We start from the raw sequence: 22050 nt of genomic DNA on the forward strand, positions 1-22050 counted from the left end.
TTATGACATGGCCTGTAAATATAATTTTTTTTCCTTAAGATTTTATCCATTTACTTGACAGAGAGAGCCATCACAAGTAGGCAGAGAGGCAGACAGAGAGAGAGGGAGAAGCAGGCTCCCCGCTGAGCAGAGAGCCCGATGTGGGGCTTGATCCCAGGACCCTGAGACCACGACCTAAGCCGAAGGCAGAGATTTAAACCACTGAGCCATCCAGGAGCCCCAATATAAATGTTTTTTTAAAAGGAAAGCTGAGTTTCATTTACAGCATTGAGCACGTGGCCCAAAGATTTCTTTGACTATTCTTTTGAAGCTTTCATTTATAAATAAATTATGAAATCTCTTTGTTCTTTATTTTTAAAATAAGATTCCTATGTTTAGTCTCAGATTTATTTTCTAATCTGCCTCCTATTTATTAAGGATATTAAAACCCATTCATTTATTCATCCATGAAATTGTTATTATGGAGGTTATATAAGAGACATAAGAACTTAGAAGATCATGGAAATATTCCTAAAAGGATGACTGACTAACCCAGCTGACTTCAAGATAACTAATTGGAAAGAATCACGATACTAGTAACAGAAAGATGAGCAGCCATGTTTAATTTTTGGAAACAAAATAAATGAATGGTATTATAGGGAATTGTGAGATTCCTTTTTAGGAGTGTTAATTAGAAATCGCCAGAATGCATTTAAAGTTATGGAATTATAAATAATAGAGAGGAATCAAACTCTGGAAATATATTTGATAACTGTTATAGATTTGGTAACTGTTAAAGATTTGTTCTGTATAACTCAATTATCCAATCCTAACTTTACTACCTTTACTTTTAAGTAAATGACTATGTCTCTGAATGGATACTGAAGGGCTAGCAGGAAATCATGTTCTATAAGAATGGAGGAACTGAAAAAATTTGGGGGGAGGTGGGGAAGGAATGGTGGAGCTGAAAGAATTGGCTTTAGGTGTCCTTGGTTTACACACTAAGGTGTCCTTGGGTCACACACTAACTCCAAAGTAATTTAACTGCCAAGTAGGAAATCCTCAAGATGAGATAGTGCGGTATTCTATGGTTTATTTGTTTGCTTGTTCTTTTAAGATTTGTTTTCATGACCAAAATATCTCCATGTAAATAAAACTCATCTTTGAGCAGTTGAATGTCAGCTTGGTCCACCTTAAGTAAAGTTATGAAATACTTGTAATTTGTCTCTTACTACTAAGAGTAGTAGTAGTAGTAGCAGCAGTAGTAGTAATTTAACTTCCTTTCCATGCCACTTTGTTTTTTCTTCATACCAGCTCTATTTGCTCTACTTTAAGTGGAAGTTCTTAATCTTCAGGGTACATTCAAACCACCTAAGAGGATTATTAAGCCCCAGAATTTTGAGTGTCCTAGGGTGGTACCTCAAAATTTATATTTATAACAAGTTCTCAGTTAATGCTGATTTTGAAAGTTTGGGCATACTTTGAGAACCACTGTTTTATTCCAGAAATCCTTTTAGCTGAAGCCCTAAGATAATGGTTTTAAGCTTGCTAAGGTTTAAGCTTTCTGAATCACCTTTAGAAATGATAACCAAAAACAAAAAAAAAATAAAAATAAAAATCACAGTCTTGGAGATTCTGAATTGATAGATTCTCAATCTGTGGAGTGGAATTTGGGTATCTGTGGTTTTACAAAGCTTCACCGGTACTAGCTACCTGATAGTACCTATGCCAGTTCTCACTCTGGCCCTTAGATTCACCCTTTTAATGTACTAAGTTCAAACTGTTTGGTAGAACATTTTAGAAAAACATTCATTCAGCAAATAATTATTCCTTGTACCTTTGTACCAGATGCTAGACTTAGTTCCAGAAATTCAGAGGTGAATAGAGGCACCTGGGTGGCTCAGTCCGTGAGCATCCGACTCTTAATTTCAGCTCTGATCATGATCTCAGGAGTGTGAGAGTGAGCCCTGCCTTAGGCTCTATTGTGGGTATGGAGCCTGCTTGAGATTCTTTCTCTCTGCCCCACCCCCAACTGCATCTCTTTCACACACACACACACACACACACACATTCACACACGCAAATCAGAAGTGAACAACATCGATATGGTACCTCAGAGTTAAAACATCCCCTGCCTTTTTTTGCATCAGCTCACATATTGACTGATCGAACCCAAATGAGTTGGGTTTCTTAAAGTCTTTTTAAGATGGAGTCCCGTTCATTCCTAGTTGAAACTGATCATTGACTTTTAGAGTGTTTAGTGAGGAAACACAGTTCTCTTGGCCAAAATGGTATCATAAACATATTTTATATGATTTCAGTTCTTTCAGATTCATTGAGGTTTATTTCATGTGAAGTTGAAAAGAATGTGTATTCATCACTTGTTGAATGGAATGTCCTATAAAAATAGGTTGATATATTATTCAAGTGTTTTTATACATATTTTACTTTTATACTTTACTTTCTATCTACTTATACTATTAATTACTAAGAGAAGAGTATTAGTCTGACTATAATTGTAGATTTGTATATATCACCTTTAAGCTTTATTAGCATTTGCTTTATACATTATTATTTATACTTATTTCTTCTTAGTGAATTATCAATATAATGTCCCTTTTAATAGCCGGTAATATTCTTGTTCTGAGGCTTACTTGGTCTGATGGTACTACAGGCACTCCAATAAGCTTTTTATTGCTGTTTGCATGGTATATCTTTTACCCTTTTTTACTTTTAGCTATATATTTATAATTATGATATATATATACCTCCATACATATATGAATACTCAGGTATACAGACTATATTTAAAATGGATTGTATTTCAAGTAAACAGCATATAGTTGGAACTTGCTGTTTTATCCAATTTCACAATCTCAGTCTTTTCATGAGGTAAAACCATTTAGAGTTAATGTCATTATTGATATGGTTGGATTTATATCTACCATCTTGGTATTGTTTTCTATTTATTTTATCAGTTCTTTGTTATTTTTTATTCTCTTTTTCTGCCTGCTTTTGCATAGAGTATTTTTTTTATGATTCTATCTTATCTCCACTGTTGTCTTATTAATTAGACTCTGTTTTAAGAATTAATATTTGCCCTAGGGTTTACAGTATGTATCCTTATTGTATCACTGACACTCTTCAAATATTATTTTACTTCTTCACAATTAATGTAAGAATCTTGAAACACACACTGATGCCAGAGGTGAGGTTAAGGCTAGTTCAGTTCTCCTATGAAAATCTCCCTTCCCTTTAAATATTCAAAAGTTCATTGTTTATCTTCATTGTTGTAACTCAGAGACTTGTCCAGTATCATTACACTAAATAAGAATCAATGAAGTGTGCACATTCCCAAATCTCAGCATGTTTGTTTCTTCCTCTATTTCTACCTGGCATTCTTCTTTTTCATTTTTCTTCCTTGAGGTATCAAAAGTGCCCATTATATAAAAACTTTAAATTTAAAGGGAGTATATGTGTGTGTGTGTGTGTGTGTGTGTGTGTGTGTAAGAAGTATATGTGAATCTCTGTATATCTACTCAATTTTCCTAAAATTTGAAAAATAAAGTCTGTTAATTAAAAAAAAAAAAAAATTAAAGGCACAGGCGCCTGGACTGCTCAGTCAGTTAAGCCTCTGCCTTTGGCTCTGGTCATGATCCCAGGGTCCTGGGATTGAGCCCTGCATCAGGCTCCTTGCTCAGTTAGGGTTCTGCCTCTCCCTCACTTTCTGATCCTCCTCCCTGCTTGTGCACTCTCTCACTCTCTCAAATAAATAAATGAATAAATCTTTTTAAAAAATTAAAGGCATGTACATGGAAACATTTTAAATTTTGTTCATTATAAAAATACAAAAAATTCTAAGAGTTTAAATTCCTTTAATCTTATAGCATCTTAATATATTTACTTTTATTCATAATTATGACTTTGTTCCAAAAAATTTTTAAATATAGCTGTTGTGTATTATTTGAAAACTAGAAATATCAGAATAATTTGGAAACAATTTTCCATCATACAATTTTCCATCATAACATTTCTTGATATCCATTCCCTCCCCCTTTTCATTCTTGTGGCTTCCTTGAGATCTTTCTCAATATCTGTTTCACTGTTCTCTACTATGTTACTTTGTTTCACTGTTCTATTTGGCTGCTTCAGTGTTTTCTCTTGCCTTCTTTCTGTATTTCTTACTTCTGATTATCTCTCCATGGATTCCATTGTTTGCTTTGGCTATATCCATTTTTACTGTTAGTATGTAACTGCATTCTGTTGCTGTAATATATTTCAGATCCTCCAAACCTTTGGATTTTTCTCTTGCCTGGTAAAATGGCTTAAACCTCAACTCCAGTCAATGTAGAAAGCTCACAGAGTAGGCCAACTGTTCTCTTGCTTCTTTATTCTCCACTTGACCCGGCTACGCTTTACATTATTCTCCAAATGCAATTTTCCAAGGCTCTTATGAACATTTACTGAACAGACTTAGGATAACAGAGTTAAATCTTACGGGCATGACAGTCTAAAATTTAAAATTGAATGCTTTATATCACCACTTGTAGAAGCTACTTGGCCATTCCTACCACCAAGAATGTTGCCTTTTTGCTTTAGACCTGGGTTTATATAAAACAATGATCAGTGATTTAAGTTAATGTCTTTGAACATAAAATGATGCTATATTGTACATCATAAAAAGATTAGATCCTAAAGAGGAAATTAGAAAATAAACTCGGTCTGGTGAAGAAAACTTTGGTTATTTTTTAAGAAAGTTTTTCTACTAGCAAAAATTTGGAAAGAGATGTTTAATTTTCATAATACTTATATTTAGATAATGAAGGTAATTTTTCTTATTAAGGTGATATTCTGATAAAATTACATTAAAAAGAAGGTGTTTTACTCATTATATTTTTTCTTTTATAACTAAGTTGATTTAGTGAATTTTGTTAGATGTGTAGGTTGGCTAATTTGCCTTACACAGTCAGTATTTAATATGACATTCTTTGACTTTTAGATCTATATTAATTGAAACTTTTAACCTGTAACTAACTTTGCATGATTCCATAAATATTTGTATGTTTCATGTTATCGGTGTTTGAATTTTTAGATTTTATTTTTCTTTTTAAATTAAATACATTATAAACTAGTAATTTGCATTTAAAGAAAACAAAAGCCTGAACATGGTATATATTAATTACATAGTGAAGTGTGGTATTTCCGGAGTAATTTTGGAGTAGTAAACATAAGCATATATAGCAGTGAAATATTTCTCATTCATTCATCTATTTTTCAGTAAAATTTATTTTTGAAATCTTTTACTTATTTTCCATGACAATGTGTTAATATTTTAAGTTATATGGATGGGATTATGTATTAAATTTTAAATTGTGTGGGAACACTGGAACCCAAGCCACAGTTCTGCTTTTGGCTAGATAAATGACCCTGAATTAAGTTATCTCTAAAGTATTTTTCTCATTTGTGAAATAAAGACATCAATCTCATTTTTTCTCAAATTTTGTAACTTTTGTAACTTGAAGAAGCTCCAGAATAAACACTGTACAGTCCTGAAAAGAATCTCAAAGCATGTAATCCACCATTCACCTGATAATTGAATCATCTGCCCAGTATCACTACTAAGAGACAGGGAATGAGTTGCTGTGGAGAATAGAAGTGTATAAGAAATCCATTTCCTCTTAAGGCAGGTCTGATGGTTGGCAGTTTCTCTTAAGTGATTGACATGTCTCTCCTTAATAATTTCAGTCCTTGGAGTCATACAAAATATGCATAATCCAATTCCTAGTATTAGAAACCAACTATCTTTTCTGGTTTTTCTTTCTTTTTTTAATCAAACATCCTGTTTCATCTGTTCCTTGTATAACAAGGTTTCGATTTGTATTGGTTTTGCATAGTTTTATGAAATAAACAATATTAATGAAATTAGAGGTGAAATAAATTTGAAAATAACATTGGTTATGAATTTTTTAGTTGATAGATGTATCTAGGTAATAATGTATAAGAATCTTATATTTTTAACATTTGTAATTGAACCCTAAAAATGTTATTTTAAAGTCTTTATGGGCTGGGAATTTAAATAATCCTAATGTTAGATATTTCCTATGTCCCAGACTCTATTCTTTGCTCTCTAAATGTATGATCTCATTCAGTATTTACAATAGTCCTATGAGGTAGGCACATCTCCATTTTGGAAGTTAGGTAACTGAGGTACAGAGATACATCATGAAATAGAAATTATTCCAATTCTATATTGAAACTATATAAATTATGTATTAAAACATAAATTTTTCCCTTCCAATAAATACTTACACTACTTGATAAATCTGCTGCTCTTCTTTTAGTTCCTGAGATGTACTGAGTGCTTTTTTTTTTTTTTTTTTTTTTTAGATTTTATTTATTTTTTTGACAGAAAGAAATCACAGTCAGGCAGAGAGAGAGGGAGAAACAGGCTCCCTGCTGAGGAGAGAGCCCAATATGGGGCTCGATCCCGGGACCCCGAGATCATGACCCGAGCTGAAGGCAGAGGCTTAACCCACCGAGCCACACAGGTGCCCCTACTGAGTGCTTTTTATGGGGCACTCTGTGTGCTAGTGTTTCTCATATTTTATCTCATGTAATCCCAGGAAAGAGATACAGATTTTATCCTTATTTTATGGGAGAGGGAACTGAGAAGAATTACTTGTCCAAGATCACACAGCTGGAAATTGGTAGAATTAGGGTTTGAGTCTAAATAGTCTTGACTATGTAGCTTATGTTCTACATAATCATTAGGTATACTGCCTCTCTAGACTACACTGTGTTAGCATATTTGACTTTATTGGGTCAAGAGAAGTAAATGCTTCTTGGCAGGCAATTCTAGCTATACAAGATACAGACTACTGGTACATGCATCAGGGAAGCCCTTTGAAAATAATTACTTTTTTCTACAGTAATTTTTAAGTAAGCTTACTAGATACATACGGAACAAATACAAAGCCACAACTTGATCTCTGATGTAAAAGACCACAGGCTTTTGTCCTAGGAAGATAGTAGCCCAGACAAGTCACACTGCTTATTCTGGCTTCAAGGGAAATTTAGAATATTAAGTGAAACTGTAGGATAGAATATTAGCAATAGCTTTTTGGTGTTTTTCAAAGTTAAAATTCAAGTTAGATTTCACTGGGGTTTAAAACAGATTTCCATGATATCTAATGTTTTTATGTTCAAATTCCTTTCAAAGTTAAATACAGATACATCTTTTGGATTATCTGCTAATCTCCATCATTTGTGCATGTAATTAAGATTTAATTATACTTCTTTGGTAAATGGTGTGGTTTCTTTCCTTACATTATGTTTATGTAGTAGTTCTTAAGTTGCAGACAAAGCACTTCTCAGAATATCACATTCAGAATATGCTTAAAGCTCTGAGAGACTGAAGCACTGAGAAAAGTTAGCGCTATGACTTTTCAACAAGGGAATTCAGCTCTTCCTATGTCCTTGTTATTTGACAAAGGACTTTAGCTCTTTCTGTTTATTTCTCATATGGTGATAAGTACATTTCTCTGAAAACTATGTTTCACATTATATTCTTTTTTTTCTTGTACAGTTTTGTTTTTGCTTTCTTTGGAAATTATTCAGCTTGGTGTTGTAGCTCTCCTCAGTAGTGCTATATTTGTCTGTGATGTGCCACTTTTCACTTTCTTTTTCTCAATGGAACTTAGAAGCATTAAACACATCTTTCTAGTAGAATTAAATACTAAAATGAAGTTTCTCTATGATGTGTGACTACTTTGACAGTTTCACCTCATCTATATAAGTACAGACAGATATCTGAAGGAAATAAATTTCTGTGTTTACCACATTAAAAAAAAAATGCTCTTCTAATCACTAAGCACCTAACATTTCTCCTCTGAAAATAAAGGCACAAAGGTAGCAAATGAATACATATTACTAGTGAAATAATCAAGAAACAATAGAAAAAGTTTTGAGAAATAAATGCAGGTGAATGAGTGTTAAAAATCTGGCTAAAATTAGTACATTCATAATCTTCCTGGTCTTCACAGTGAGGTATTTTCTCTGACATTTTTGTTGCACACCCCACTAAAATAGCTAGTTCAGGATATACATTTTATACTTGTAGCCAAGCATTTCTATTATATTCCTTAACAAAGGAAGGCAGTGTAGGCCCAGGGGACAGACATCATTTGAAAACGTCCTCCCTGAGACTATAGTCGAGCAGAACCAGCCCTACTGTAACATGGCAATTAGGTGTAATTGTTTTCAGCACAGTTGCATTCAATATGCCTTCCGCAGTTTCACAAGCATTTACTAAATTGCCACAGTTGAAGAAAAAAGAGCAAACTTCTATTTCTTGAAACATTTATTGATCAAATACGTATTTGCTTGTGTAAATATAAACTCTCCAACATTTTTATGTTTTCTTTTTTGTTTTAGTAAGATAGATTTAATTTGCAACTTTAGCTAATAATAACAATACCAATAATATAAGAGGAGGCAACTCAGTGTTTCAAAGGATAATATGATTCCATTTTAAACAGTAAGAACCTGTACAAGATCATGGCATTTAGGTTTAGGGTATCTATCTCTTTGGACCAAATCATGTTATTTGAATCTACTGTGGTATTGTTAGTATGTTTCATAAGACATAGTACAGAGCTGCTATGATCTTTAAATGTTAATGTTCTTTTCTTATCACTTTACTGTGTAGATACCCTTCATGAGACCCAACTCTGCCACAGCTCATCCTCGGAGGCAATCCTGGAAACCTCTTTTATAAGTGTGATTTTAAAAATGTGGATAACACTCTCAATAGAGTACATAAAGTAAAGGAGAACAGCTATCTTGTCCTTCCCATAAGCTTATCACTGCAAAAAGTTGCCTTTGCTTGTCAGGTTTGGATAGAATGTAATTGATTGGTTTGTTGCTTGGACTGACAAGGCAGTTAATTTGCCTGTGTGGATTTTTTTCTATATTTTTCTTCTTCTTTTTTTTTTTTCCTTGCACTAATCAGAAACATTTGATATGTGCATTGTTGAATAATAGTAGATAATGTCTTGTCAGAATTGTCCTATTAAGTAATGTCTTTCCCTCTTGCTTCTTTGGCAAATGATGATATGCAGTGTTTGGACTTACTGAAGAGTTTTGGAAGCCTGTGGGACTTAAATGCAATGTGCTACTCATTGTTGTTGAACAATACCAGTAACAAACAAGAAAGACAATGCATTCCACTAGTCTGCTATTCTATTTCATCCAATTTAAAACATATATTCATATGTGAAATATTACATTGGGAAACAACTATTGACTCTTATTTAATGGTTATTCCTATTTATAATATTCAGCAAAAGTGAAAAACTTGTGAAGCCTATGCCATTCTAGTTTTGGCTCATTAGTCCTAGTGTGAAAGCACTAATATTATTAGCATGAAACTTTTACAACTTCAAATTTTAAGCTCATTAGTAAAATATATCTGTGTTGATCTCTAGATATTTTTTAGTAATACCCAATTTTATTCAGTCTTCATTGATTTAATAGGAACTTTCTGTGTTCGATATAATTTTATTTTTCGTGACCTTAAATTTGAGGTTATGAAATAAGAAGGGAGATTCAAAGCTTAATGACTATACAGCCTGCCAACTGAAAGATCTTCATCAACATCTATATTTTTCCAGAGGTTTACAGAATTAAAATTTGATCTTCAAGTTTTAATGATCCAGTTTTAAATCAACGACAGAAATATGTTGAATATTTCATCACTCCATCTTGAACTGATTTAGAAGAGACTCTTGGCTGAAATTGAAATGTATATATACATGTAATTGTTAACCTGTTTCTTGAAATTTCCTGATTTATAAATGTGGTTTGGACTTCTTTTCAGGTATAGTGGCAATTGAAAATAGTTTAAACTTTAGGAATAGAATAGGCGATGTTTAGATAAGCAAAAGCAAGTGCAAATATGAAATTGCTGTATGCCAGTAATCTGTAGTTACAGTAAGGAACCTTATTATTGGATAAGATTTTTAATAAAAGAAATATGTATATACAATATGTATAAACTGAGATTATTAACTTATCAAAAGACCTTTTAACATTGGAGGAAAATTATTAATAGCCTGTAGCAAAACAAGTAGGCATTTTTTTTTCTGGAATAAGGACTCATTATCTCTACATAAGCTGAAGAGAAAGTTGATAATTATTACTATTGCTTAATTGTAATAGATAATAAGTAAAATGACAGATTGCCATTTCCTTAAAAGAATATGCTAATGTTCCTCACCCTCCTTTGATATATGGTAAGAATTTACTAGTGGGTCATTTTATTTTAGATTTTTTGAGAAACCATTAAGCCTTGTGGTTTTGGTGTCACTATTCAAAATCCTTTCCACCTGGTTTTAATTAGAATACTACATAATCATCATTCTCTATCTTAAAATCTTCAGTGGTAGATATGCTATTCCATATTTGTTGCTAACCCTAAAATCTTTGTCACACATCACAAATACAAATCTCATAATTCATAAGATCATTGGTACTGCAAACATGTAAGAGAACTTTTAAAGGGAGTAGAATTAAACATTTTCTCCTCATAATCTCCCAAGTGCTCTCATATTTCCACAGTATATAATTAACTCGTTTCCAAAGGAGATATTAATGTGCCCTTAAAAAAATAGGTACAAAATGATACATATTTCACAGATGTGTGAAATCGGTAGGTTAGATAAATGATAGCTATTTCTCACAAAGTAGAGAGAGGAAAAATACACTAATTCTATCAGGAAGGAAATTAAATGATTTAGAAGTACAGGAAGAATGACATAGTAGTATATAGTGGTGATTCTCAAACTTTATAGTGCATCAGAGTCACAGGAAGTATTTGTTAAAACACAGATTGCTGTCCATTCCATCTTTTTATTATCCTCTTCCCTACCTTACTCCTCCTGTCTCCCTCCAGTTTCTGATTCAGTAGGTCTGGGATGAGGCTTGAAAATTTGCATTTTTAACAAGTTCCTGAGTGATACTGATGGCCAGGGACCACCACTTTGAGAAGCATTTGTATATAATAGTTTTTAAAAGAATCATTGTGTTGTGTTGTGGTTACATAATTGACAGAAGATGGCATTAATGTCTTTAAAAGAGCCCTTAAGTTTTCCAACAATATTTGTTTCTAGATAAGTTTATAGGAGTTGTATCTATAACATACACTGTCTTTCTTTTTACAAATTCATTTAAGCAATTTTTTTTTACTTTTTAAGTTTTTAATTTTAATTATTATAGGGACAACACTATTTTATGTAACTAATTTATGAAATTAGTCAAAGAAGATAGCCTTTGTACATAATTCACTACTTCGTTTATTTAAAAAAAGTTTGGAAATTCGGGTTATGTTTGAATATGCAAGGGTTAGCTTTAACCTTTATCCATCTTTAGTTTAGAAAGAATATTTATGTATCACTTTCATACCATCATTATTCATGTATTGCTTGATGTTTATCTGATTTTACACTGATGATATTAAAAATAGATTAGTGACCAATAAATAATAATCAGTTATTGTCATTATCCTATTTCCTTGTTTATACTTCCTATCACTTAATGAGACCACTCTTTTTTAAACAGTGTTCCTTATTTTACAAAACTTACCACTCTTTTACTTGATTCACAATATGGAAATATTTTATGAATATTTCAGCAAATTCTATTCAAGGAGTTGTAGAAGGACTTTCTACGGCAGAGTGGAATGTAATGTTTAAAAAAATTTTTTTTATCTTCTGAAACTATTTTTGACAATTGAAACTTGTTTGAGAGACTCAGCTTTAGGGTTGCGTGTATATGAAGATAGATTTTTTTCCTACCTGTCTGAGTCAGCACTTTGTAAAATTACATACTATTAAGGATTGTGATTAAAAGTATTTCTGAGATGGACATGGTTTGCAAATACTTTCTCTGTAAGAACATAGGCCTCTTTATCCCAGTGCTCACTCTTAAGACTTTCTGCAGACCTGCTGATAAGATTCACGGCTGTTCAGGTACATAAGATATAATGAAATTGGATGTTCATGCTGGGTTTTGTAAATAAAATGAGATTGACCCCCAGCTATCATCTCATTTATCTGATTTACATTGTAAAATCAGGATCTACACTATTGATTAGAACATAATTAGTTAATTATGAGCAGGGAGATACAAAGTTATGTGGGGCTTGAGCACAGCAGGTTGTACTGCTGAAAAATTTCCAAGGGCATGAGCAGATGGAGATCAGTTTATTAAAAAACAAAGCAGACGTGTTTCAGGTATGGAAATGGAAATGTCTCATCATTCTCTCATGCTATGAGGCGGTACTTGACCTTAATTATGTATTTTTATATGAATTCTTTTTGTTTCATGTTTTATTTTTTTGTTTCCCTTTGGATCTTGTAATCTGGCTGTTAGAGATGTAGCTAACTGAATTGATGTTATTATTTAAGTTATCATTAAATATGAATTTGGATTTCAGTAATTATCCAGATACTTTTTTCAGTTAATATATTTTCATGGGTAAAGAGTATTTTTGTCTTTCTTACCACTCATTCATTCATTATTGCCTGTGATAAAAATAGAGGTCTATAGTGGCACTAATGAAAAATGTTGAAGATCTCCACATTAGTCTTATATTTGTGAGATATGATCTAAAGTACATTTTTTAATTATTTCATTTAGAAAATGGTCGTATAGATAGTTTGCACTGAAATTGTAAAATACAAGGAGTAAAATGTCTTTACTGATATGAAATGTTATTATGATTGGTAGAATACAAAATTTTGTTTAAGCTTGTATTATTTTAAAAGTTATTTAACTCATGGGCCACAATGCAGCATTTTCTCCATCCGTTAATATGAGTAATTGAAATAATTGGCTACTATTCAATGAAAGAATCTATCACTACCATTAATAGATTTGTGTAGGTGTTTTAAGCTGCTAATGAATTTTATTTAAGTAATGTTAATATTAATTTTTTTGATCTTTCTTATATAGAAGTTTTGCACAGAGATCATGAAAAAGTAAGGAACCCCAACCCATCAGTTCTCTCAATATTTAGTCTGTTTCCTTTTGAGTGAAGAGATGTAATAATATTTTCAATCAGTATTTTACCGTATATAGACCTAAATAAAATGTTCCTTGACATAAAAAATAGTTGTGATTATGAATCAACTTGATCACAAAAAAAATGGGCATTCCTTTTCAAGTCCCATTTATGGATTTTTCTTCTTCTGAAATTTAGCTTGTAAGTTGGCTGTAAGTTACATGCATAGGAGGTGCACTTAATTGTTTCAGTTAGTTTAAAAATAGTTATTTAGTGTATTCTAATGAAATTATCAATTGGAAATTAAGAGGGTTAAAGAAATCCTTTGGAATATTGGTTTTTAGTCTTTTTCTTGATATAGGCAGAAATAAATCAGTTGTTTCTTTTTACTTGTATTCATGTCCTCGGTAATCAGGTAAACCAAGGACTGCATGTTGTATGGATCTTAGACATGAACATAAGTCATTTTCTTCCTCTTCTTTGTCTAGGGTGCTATACTTAACCATATACTAAGTAAGTATTTTAAATACATATAGAATTGTGTTTATATCTGCTTTATTATTTACATTGTATCCTTTATGAATCTGATACCTAGGAAGTTATATTTAGTAATAATCTAATTTAAAAATCAGGTTTCCTTTCATCTTAATAAGTGGGATTCATTTTATCTATTAAAACTGTGATTTTAGAATGCCCTGTAGTGTTAATGTGTACAATATTTATTAGGTGTTTAAAGGATACTTCTTTAAGCATTTAATTTGTATTTTATTTAAAAAATCCATAGTATTTCTTTATAGGTCAATTTAATATTCTCTTTTAAATATTTTAAGATACTGCCTTTCTACTTAGTATATGTGCTATTGGTATTATAATCTGTTTTTTTTTTACATAAACATTTGTGTTCTTTAATAAAGTATATTGTGTTATATCATTTGTGGGTCAATGACTGCTCTTGGAAAAGATTTTAAAACATTGTATTCACTATTTTTGATTAATTAGATATATATATTATGTGCTGTAGTTATGTGTTTCAAGGTATATGTGAAAAATAGTAGAGACCATAAATAATAATTTGATCAATAACTACTTCAACTTTGATTCACCTTTTAGATAGCAGAATGATTGCAGACCCTTAGGAGTTTCTGCTTTTCAATTTTTAAAAGAGATCTAAATTTGTAACATGGCCAGAATTTATTGGCTGACAGAAGTTGCTTAAGATTTCAAAGTGGAGTGTGTGTGAATGAAATAAGTAATCCGGTATTTTTACCATCTACATTGTTCCTCGGTTTCTTAAGTTCTTAATGGTATCCTTGCATTTGTCTATGATGTATTAATTCTTACAAATCCTGTTGGAGTTTACTTTGTATCATCGAGTATATTTTTGTTACCAGCACGTAAAACTATGGATGTCCTCAGTATTCTAATGTAGAAATAATAGTACTTTTTCCACATGGAAATAATTTTAGCCATTTATAGAAAGAGCTTTAATTTGCATATTTTTTAACAGAACTGTTGATTTCAAGATTGATTTATTTCTCTTTGTGTTTTTCTTTCCTGGATTTTGACAGTTCCTAAGTATATTAACTATTCTTTTTTTGTTATTTAGTCTTGCAATTGCAGTTTTTATTTCCTGGTGAGTGAGCTATAACTTTAGAGAACTCTTATAACATCCCCTAATTCTGACAAGCAAATTTTGCCTTTCCTCTGAGACCCATTACAAATACATTAGAGTTCCATATGGAGATTAAGTCATTCTAAAAGGTATTACTAATGAAGTACTCAGTAAGGATTATGTTATTTCCAAATGGCATATACTTCAACATTATCATGTAACAAATTTAGCATATAAAACCTTTCTTTTCTCTGTGCATTTATTCTTGAGCTGGTAACTTGATTTTACAATAAATTGGAATATGGTACAAACTGGAACTCTATCAGTGTAGCAGACTTGTTTTTAAGTTCATTAGCTGAAAATACATAGATATAACAAGAAAAATCACCTGCACTGATGAATGTGAAAAATAAATTAAAATTTACCTTTATATTGATTATGGTGTTTGATGTGAGTTATACACTATAAATCGTAATTTCAAGTTAGCTAACACAGTTTTAAGGTAAATATGCAGTAATTAGGTTGTAATTTGATATGAACTAGGAAAACATTAATGCCATAACTCTTCATCCATCAAGAGCCCAGATTGGCAATCTGAACTCTTAGGAACATTGCGCAAAAACCTGAAGTAAAGCATAAAGGATTATATTACCCAAAATTGAGTCCATATACTTAACTTAGTAGAAGCTCTCATTTTCATGTCTTTTAATTGTCTGTTTGCATAGTTTTACTGAGGTTTAAGATTTGTTTTCTAAATCCATAACAAATTATTGTTCGGGAAATGCTTAGACAAATAAGGTCACAATATCAGAAAGCAGTAGCTGATACTTTTTAAGCAAGTGAGGACCCTGAAAACCTATAAGAAGTCGAATATGAGAATTCAAACAGAACAGCAGTTGGATAGTACTCCAAACATAAAAGGCTGGCATTCTGCTAGACATAGCAGCATGTGTTACTTGTATTCATGACCCTGAGATGACGAAGTAAATTATATTTAATGTATTTTCTTGATGAAGCAAAGAATGTGATTCTTTTTAAATTTCCCATCAAAGATGATTGAAATACTAGTTTTATGCTTGAAGGAATATGCACTCAGCTGTCTAGAAGTCTCGACCTCCTCATAAATTCAGAAGTACTCATATTCTGAAGGTTCCTGTAACTATATGTCAAGTAATTGAAGTTCTAACTATTGAAAGGTAAATAAGTTGAATTGACAAGAAAGAACATAAAATTGTGTGGGCTTGCTATTTAGTCTCTTTATGTTACATTTGATGTTAGCTATATGTTATCTGTAATTTTTCTTAATGCTAGAACAATAGGTATTTGAATAATTTGACTTTTAAATATCCTTTGGTTTATTTATAATGGCATAGTAAATAAAATGCTGTTATTCCTGTTTGATTTTATTTTTCATGTAGCTAGAATTATGGTAGACAGTTTTTTCTAAGGCTGTGTCTTGAGTCTAAAAAAAGGTATTTGGAAAAGTACGTAAGTTTATTTCATTCATAAAGAGAAATTTCTAGAGGAAGAAATGCATAAACTTGTGATGTATTGTGTTTTAAATTTCTTTATAACTGAATAACTTGGCTAATTGGCTAACTTTCTGAAACTCTTGATTTCTAAAATGGGTCTTTGGACAATTGGATTTGGTAGCATGTTTGAAATTTTTATATAAATGGAAGTTTATAGTCCCCTTTATTGTGAAAAACAATTGTTTTTCTTTATGTGTGGTTTATAGCACTAGTTCCTTCCCCCTTTTTGCTAATAAAGGTTACTGAATAGTAATTTGATATCTTATTCAAGTAATAACATGTATTATAAAATTTCTTTCTTGGTTTCATAGTTGTGGATTTCTCAATGTTTAAATCAGTAAGAGAAACCATATACAAAGAGAATCTAATAGATTGAAGAAAAGTATCTTAAGTTAAAAGAGCACAAAGAAAATGAGGATATAATCCTTTCTATAACATGTATACATATTTGTTATTTGCTGTCAAATTTTGGTCTTGTTTTTCCAACTGATGCAATTTTTTTTTTTTACAAAACAATGAAATAATGCAGATCTTTCTTCATTGTCAGCAGGATGAGATTGTCTGAAACGAAGAATAGGTATGATAGTTTTCTTAGATTTTGTACATCATAGGTGGCAAAGACACTATCAAAATATTTGTTCATAAGCTGTAAGGTGTACTAGGAAGTACTTTGAAAACCCAAATGCATTGAGAGAAAGTGACAGGTAAATTTTGAGAATATTTATATTTGAGAAAAATGATACCACATTCTTAGGATGGTTTTTTTGCTAGGTTGTGTTAGCATGCTGTAAACATTAGACCATACATTTACAATCTACCTTAACTTGGAGGAAGAGTGATAAGGTATAATAAGGTATAAATTGCATAGGATTGATTACACCTTAAGTTTTTTTTAAGTAATTACAATGTATTAGATTGAATTCATAATCTAGAATTATATGTATCTTAAATGTTTTTAAGCTAATGGGTAAATGATTAATTCTTGAATTTCAAAGTGAAATTTGTTAGTTTTGAACACATTTGGCTATACATGTACATTCATTCACATGTTCTTAACATTTTTACTATCAAAGTGTTCTAAATGATATTTACTTTGTTAAGTTTATTCCTGTATTTTGCTTTTTCCTAAAACATTTATTTCAGGTTTAGTTTGTCTTTGTCATAGACATTCATTTAATAATTTTGTGAACTAAGCATAGAATTAACCATGTTGAAGTGTATAGTAGTTTGCCATTTGTCTTTGAAAAAGATAGTTTTTTTTAATACTATTTAGATATACCATAAATCTGTTTACCCTGCAGGTGTGATGAATGCAGACTGTGCTACCATTTTGGCTGTTTGGATCCCCCTTTGAAAAAGTCTCCTAAACAAACAGGCTATGGATGGATATGTCAGGAGTGTGATTCTTCATCTTCTAAGGTAAGGAGAAAAAAAGTCCATAAGAAGAAGTGTTTTACTTCATTTTGATAGCCATATCATACCATCAGCTTCCTAACTTTAAAGAGAATTATAATTGTGAATGACCAACATTTTAATCTAATGCACTTCACTAATATTTTCTGATGGTGATTTTATAATGCTTAAAATAAGGAATAAACAGCTTTACTAAAGTATAGTAGTTTCTTCTGAAATATTTTAGCTTTTTTGTATACTTTCCAGTTAATGTAACATACTAAGTAGTGTTCTAGTCACCAAAGAAAGTCACCTTGTGCTAATTTACCACACCTAGGGAATGGCAAGGAAATTCTGCCTTGAGTAATAAGAAATTTGTTTTGACAAATATATATTAATATATATAAATATGAGTCAACAGAATAACCAATAAAATCCAATTTTATTTTGTAGATGACTCATTAAGTGTATTGTAAATGTTTGATAAAATCTGTTCTTTGAGATTGATACGAAATAAGTCAGAGAAAGACAAATACTATATGATTTCACTTATGTGGAATTAAAAAAGCAAGACATGAATATGGGGGGAATAAAAGAGACGTCTATTTTTGAGAAAGCTAGTTTTTATAACCTAAAACTTGTTTTTTATATTTATTTAGCTAAGTAAAAAGAATAAAGTTGTTTAATATTTTATCTCCAAAAATTACTGAAGTTATATTTTTTGAATATCAACACTATAATCTCAAATTGTAGTAATATACAGTTTAAGATTATTATTTCTTTAAAGTCTGTGAATAGTTAGACTCCTGGTACTTTAACTCATTTGACAAAAATATTGAATGTGTTTGAACTAAGATATTCTGGTCAGCTATAGGTTAATCACATTGTTCTTCCTTAAGTAGACAATGGAAACCAGCTATCTATCCAGGGACATGAAACCGTCTTTCTCAAATGCCATTTAAATACATTTGTCAGTCCTAGAGTTAGTTAAAATTGATATTGAATTCCTTTCGGGTGGTGGAATCAAATGTGTGTATATGCGTATGTGTCTTTGTTTTTTTGGCCAAATTGTTGCCTTTAGATTTTAAGTCTAATTTTGAATATTCAAGAACCTTGATAATGGACAAGGAGAATGGTTTGTGGATTGAGTCTAGTAATTCATTAATGAATGATCCATTTTCAATTTGAGATCCTCCAAAGGATAGAAATTCACTTTTCAGTGAGTTTCAGAACATACTGAATCATGAGTAACCCCAAAGGCATAATGGGAGTGTGTATAAATGTTTGCAATTTTACCTTTTAATAAAATATAAGTTCTTGCAAGAAAAACAAAAAACTCCAAATACATATTTTTTAAGTTAAAATGATTACCTAGGTTACCACAGAGGCCATCTGTAAAAATTTACTTATGAAAAACTGCAGAAAAACATTTGGTTATAGAAAAAAAAAACATTTAAAGCATTCTTTAATCAACTTTATTAAAAAATTTTACAGACCTGTATAATGATTATTAAAATAGAAAATGATGTGCATTTTATTTACTAACCAAACATTTTTGCCCAAGATTTTAAATATACAATATCAAAAATTATTTTCCAGGCATTTTACTAAGACCCAGATTTTAATAACAAAAGCTATTGCATGATTAAAAAAATGCTTTACATAAATTGTATTTAAAAATTTTTAAAATAGTGGTTGTACTATAGATCTTAGAGGGTTGTCTTATTGGACTCCTTGTGGTATAATACGATTTTTCTAACACATTTCTTGTGTGGAGTTTCTTCCTACCCTCAACAGGCAAATTAGGAAAGCATCTTTTAAAGGATTTATTGCCCTTTATGAATATACTTTTTTGCATACATTCTTATGAAAAGGTACTGTACTACTATAAATGTGTATCATTTATTCAATTTTTCTTTTCTTTTTTTATTTAATTATTTTTATTAACATAATGTATTATTTGCCCCTGGGGTACAGTTCTGTCAGTTGTCAGGCTTACACACTTCATAGCACTCACCATATCACATACCCTCCCCAGTGTCCATAACCAACCACCCTCTCCATACCCCCTCCCCATAGCAACCCTCAGTTTAAATTTTGTGAGATTAAGAGTCTCTTACGGTTTGTCTCCCTCCTGATCCCAACGTGTTTCATTTTTTCCTTCCCTACCCCTCAAGCCCCTCACTTTGCCTCTTAAATTCCTCATATCAGGGAGATCATATGATAAATGTCTTTCTCTGATTGACTTACTTTGCTTAGCATAATACCCTCTAGTTCCATCCACATCGTTGCAACTGGCAAGATTTCATTTCTTTTGATGGCTGCATAGTATTCCATTGTATATATATATGCCACATCTTCTTTATCCGTTTATCTGTTGATGGACACCCAAGTTCTTTCCATAGTTGTGCTATTGTGGACATTGCTCCTATAAACATTCAGGTGCATGTGCCCCTTCGGATCATGATTGATTTGTGGTTGTTGAACCAACCTTGCAGCCGTTGGTCGTGGTGAATAATCCTTTTAATATTGGCTAGTATTTTAGTGAGAATTTTTGCGTCTGTGTCCATCAAGGATATTGGTCTGTAATTTTCTTTTTTGATGGGGTCTTTGGTTTTGGGGTCAAGGTAATGCTGGCCTCATAAAATGAGTTTGGAAGTTTTCCTTACATTTCTATTTTTTTGGAACAGTTTCAGGAGAACAGGTATTAATTCTTCTTTAAATGTTTGGCAGAATTACCTGGGAAACCATCTTGCCCTGGGCTCTTGTTTGTTGGGAGATGTTTGATGACTGCTTCAATCTCCTTACTGGTTATGGATCTGTTCAGGTTTTCTGTTTCTTCGTGGTTCAGTTTTGGTAGTTTATATATCTCTAGGAATGCATTCATTTCTTCCAGATTATCAGATTTGCTGGAGTAGAGTTGCTCAATATATGTTATAATTGTTTATATTTCTATGGTGTTCATTCTGATCTCTCCTCTGTCATTCATAATTTTATTTATTTGGGTCCTTTCTCTTTTCTTTTTGATAAGTCTGGCCAGGGGTCTATAAGTCTTATTAATTCTTTCAAAGAACCAGCTTCTAGTTTTGTTGATTTTTTCTACTGTTCTTTTGGTTTCTATTTCATTGATTTCTGCTCTGAACTTTATGATTTCTCTTCTCCTGCTGGGTTTAGGCTTTCTTTGCTGTTCTTCCTCCAGCTCCTTTAGGTGTAGGGTTAGGTTGTGTGCTTAAAACCTTTCTTATTTCTTGAGAAAGGCTTGTATGGCTGTATACTTTCTTCTCAGGACTGCCTTTGCTGTGTCCCACAGATTTTGAACAATTGTGTTTTCATTATCATTTGTTTCCATGGTTTTTTCAAATTTTCTTTAATTTCCTGGTTGACCTCTTCAGTTTTTTTGTAGGATACTGTTTAGTCTCCATGTATTTGGGTTCTTTCCAAATTTCCTCTTGTGATTGAGTTCTAGCTTCAGAGCATTGTGGCCTGAAAATATGCAGGGAATGATCCCTATCTTTTGGTACTGGTTGAGACCTGATTTGTGACCCAGGATGTGATCTATTCTGGAGAATGTCCATGTGCACTAGAGAAGAATGTGTATTCTGTTGGCTTTGGGATGAAATGCTCTGAATATATCTGTGATGTCCATCTGGTCCACTGTGTCATTTAAATCCTTTATTTCCTTGTTGATCTTTCCCCTACTATTATTGTATTATTGTCAATGTGTTTCTTTGATTTTATCAATTGGTTCATGTAGTTGCCTGCTCCCATGTGAGGGACATAGATATTTAAAATGGTTAGATCTTCTCTTTTTTTTTTTTTTTTAAGATTTTATTTAATTATTTCACAGACAGAGATCACTAGTAGGCAGAGAGGCAGGCAGAGAGAGGAAGGGAAGCAGGCTTAGCAGAGAGCCCAATGCAGGGCTCGATCCCAGGACCCTGGGATCATGATCTGAGCCGAAGATCATTAAGCCGAAGAGGCTTAACCCACTGAGCCACCCAGGTGCCCCATTGTTAGATCTTCTTGTTGGACAGACCCTTTGAGTATATATAGTGTCCTTCCTCATCTCTTTAAATTATAGTCTTTGTCTTAAAATGTAATTTATCTGATACAAGCATTGCCACCCCAGCTTTCTTTGATGTCCATTAGCATGATAAATTGTCCCCCCCCTTAAAATCTGGAGGTGTCTTTAGGTCTAAAGTGAATTTCTTGTAGATAGTATATTGATGGCTTTTGTTTTTTTATCCATTCTGATACCCTGTGTCTTTTGATTGGGGCATTTAGCCCATTTACATTCAGGGTAACTATAGAAAGATATGAATTTAGTGCCATTGTATTGCCTGTAAGGTGACTATTACTGTATATTTCTCTGTTCCTTTCTGGTCTACTACTTTTAGGCTCTCTTTTTGCTTAGAGGATGCCTTTCAATATTTCTTGTAGGGCTGGTGTGGTGTTTACAAATTCTTTTAACTTTT

At 31.9% G+C, this 22050-nt stretch overlaps 1 protein-coding gene across 3 annotated transcripts in view; it reads left to right on the forward strand.

Annotated features, from left to right (window-relative positions):
- The window catches only part of PHF14 (PHD finger protein 14), a 171818-nt gene that overhangs the window by 127643 nt on the left and 22125 nt on the right, over nt 1-22050 (forward strand). The window contains exons 17-18 of one of the 3 annotated variants that reach the window (XM_044246116.1): nt 16731-16760; nt 17485-17602. In XM_044246116.1, the coding sequence (XP_044102051.1) occupies nt 16731-16760; nt 17485-17602 (148 nt within the window). Of the gene's footprint in view, nt 1-8686; nt 9464-16730; nt 16761-17484; nt 17603-22050 lie in introns of those variants that run through there. The other 2 variants (XM_044246114.1, XM_044246115.1) reach the window with 2 other exon arrangements.

The sequence above is a fragment of the Neovison vison genome, chromosome 4, assembly GCF_020171115.1.
Source record: "Neovison vison isolate M4711 chromosome 4, ASM_NN_V1, whole genome shotgun sequence".
In the NCBI taxonomy this organism is placed as follows: domain Eukaryota; kingdom Metazoa; phylum Chordata; class Mammalia; order Carnivora; family Mustelidae; genus Neogale; species Neogale vison.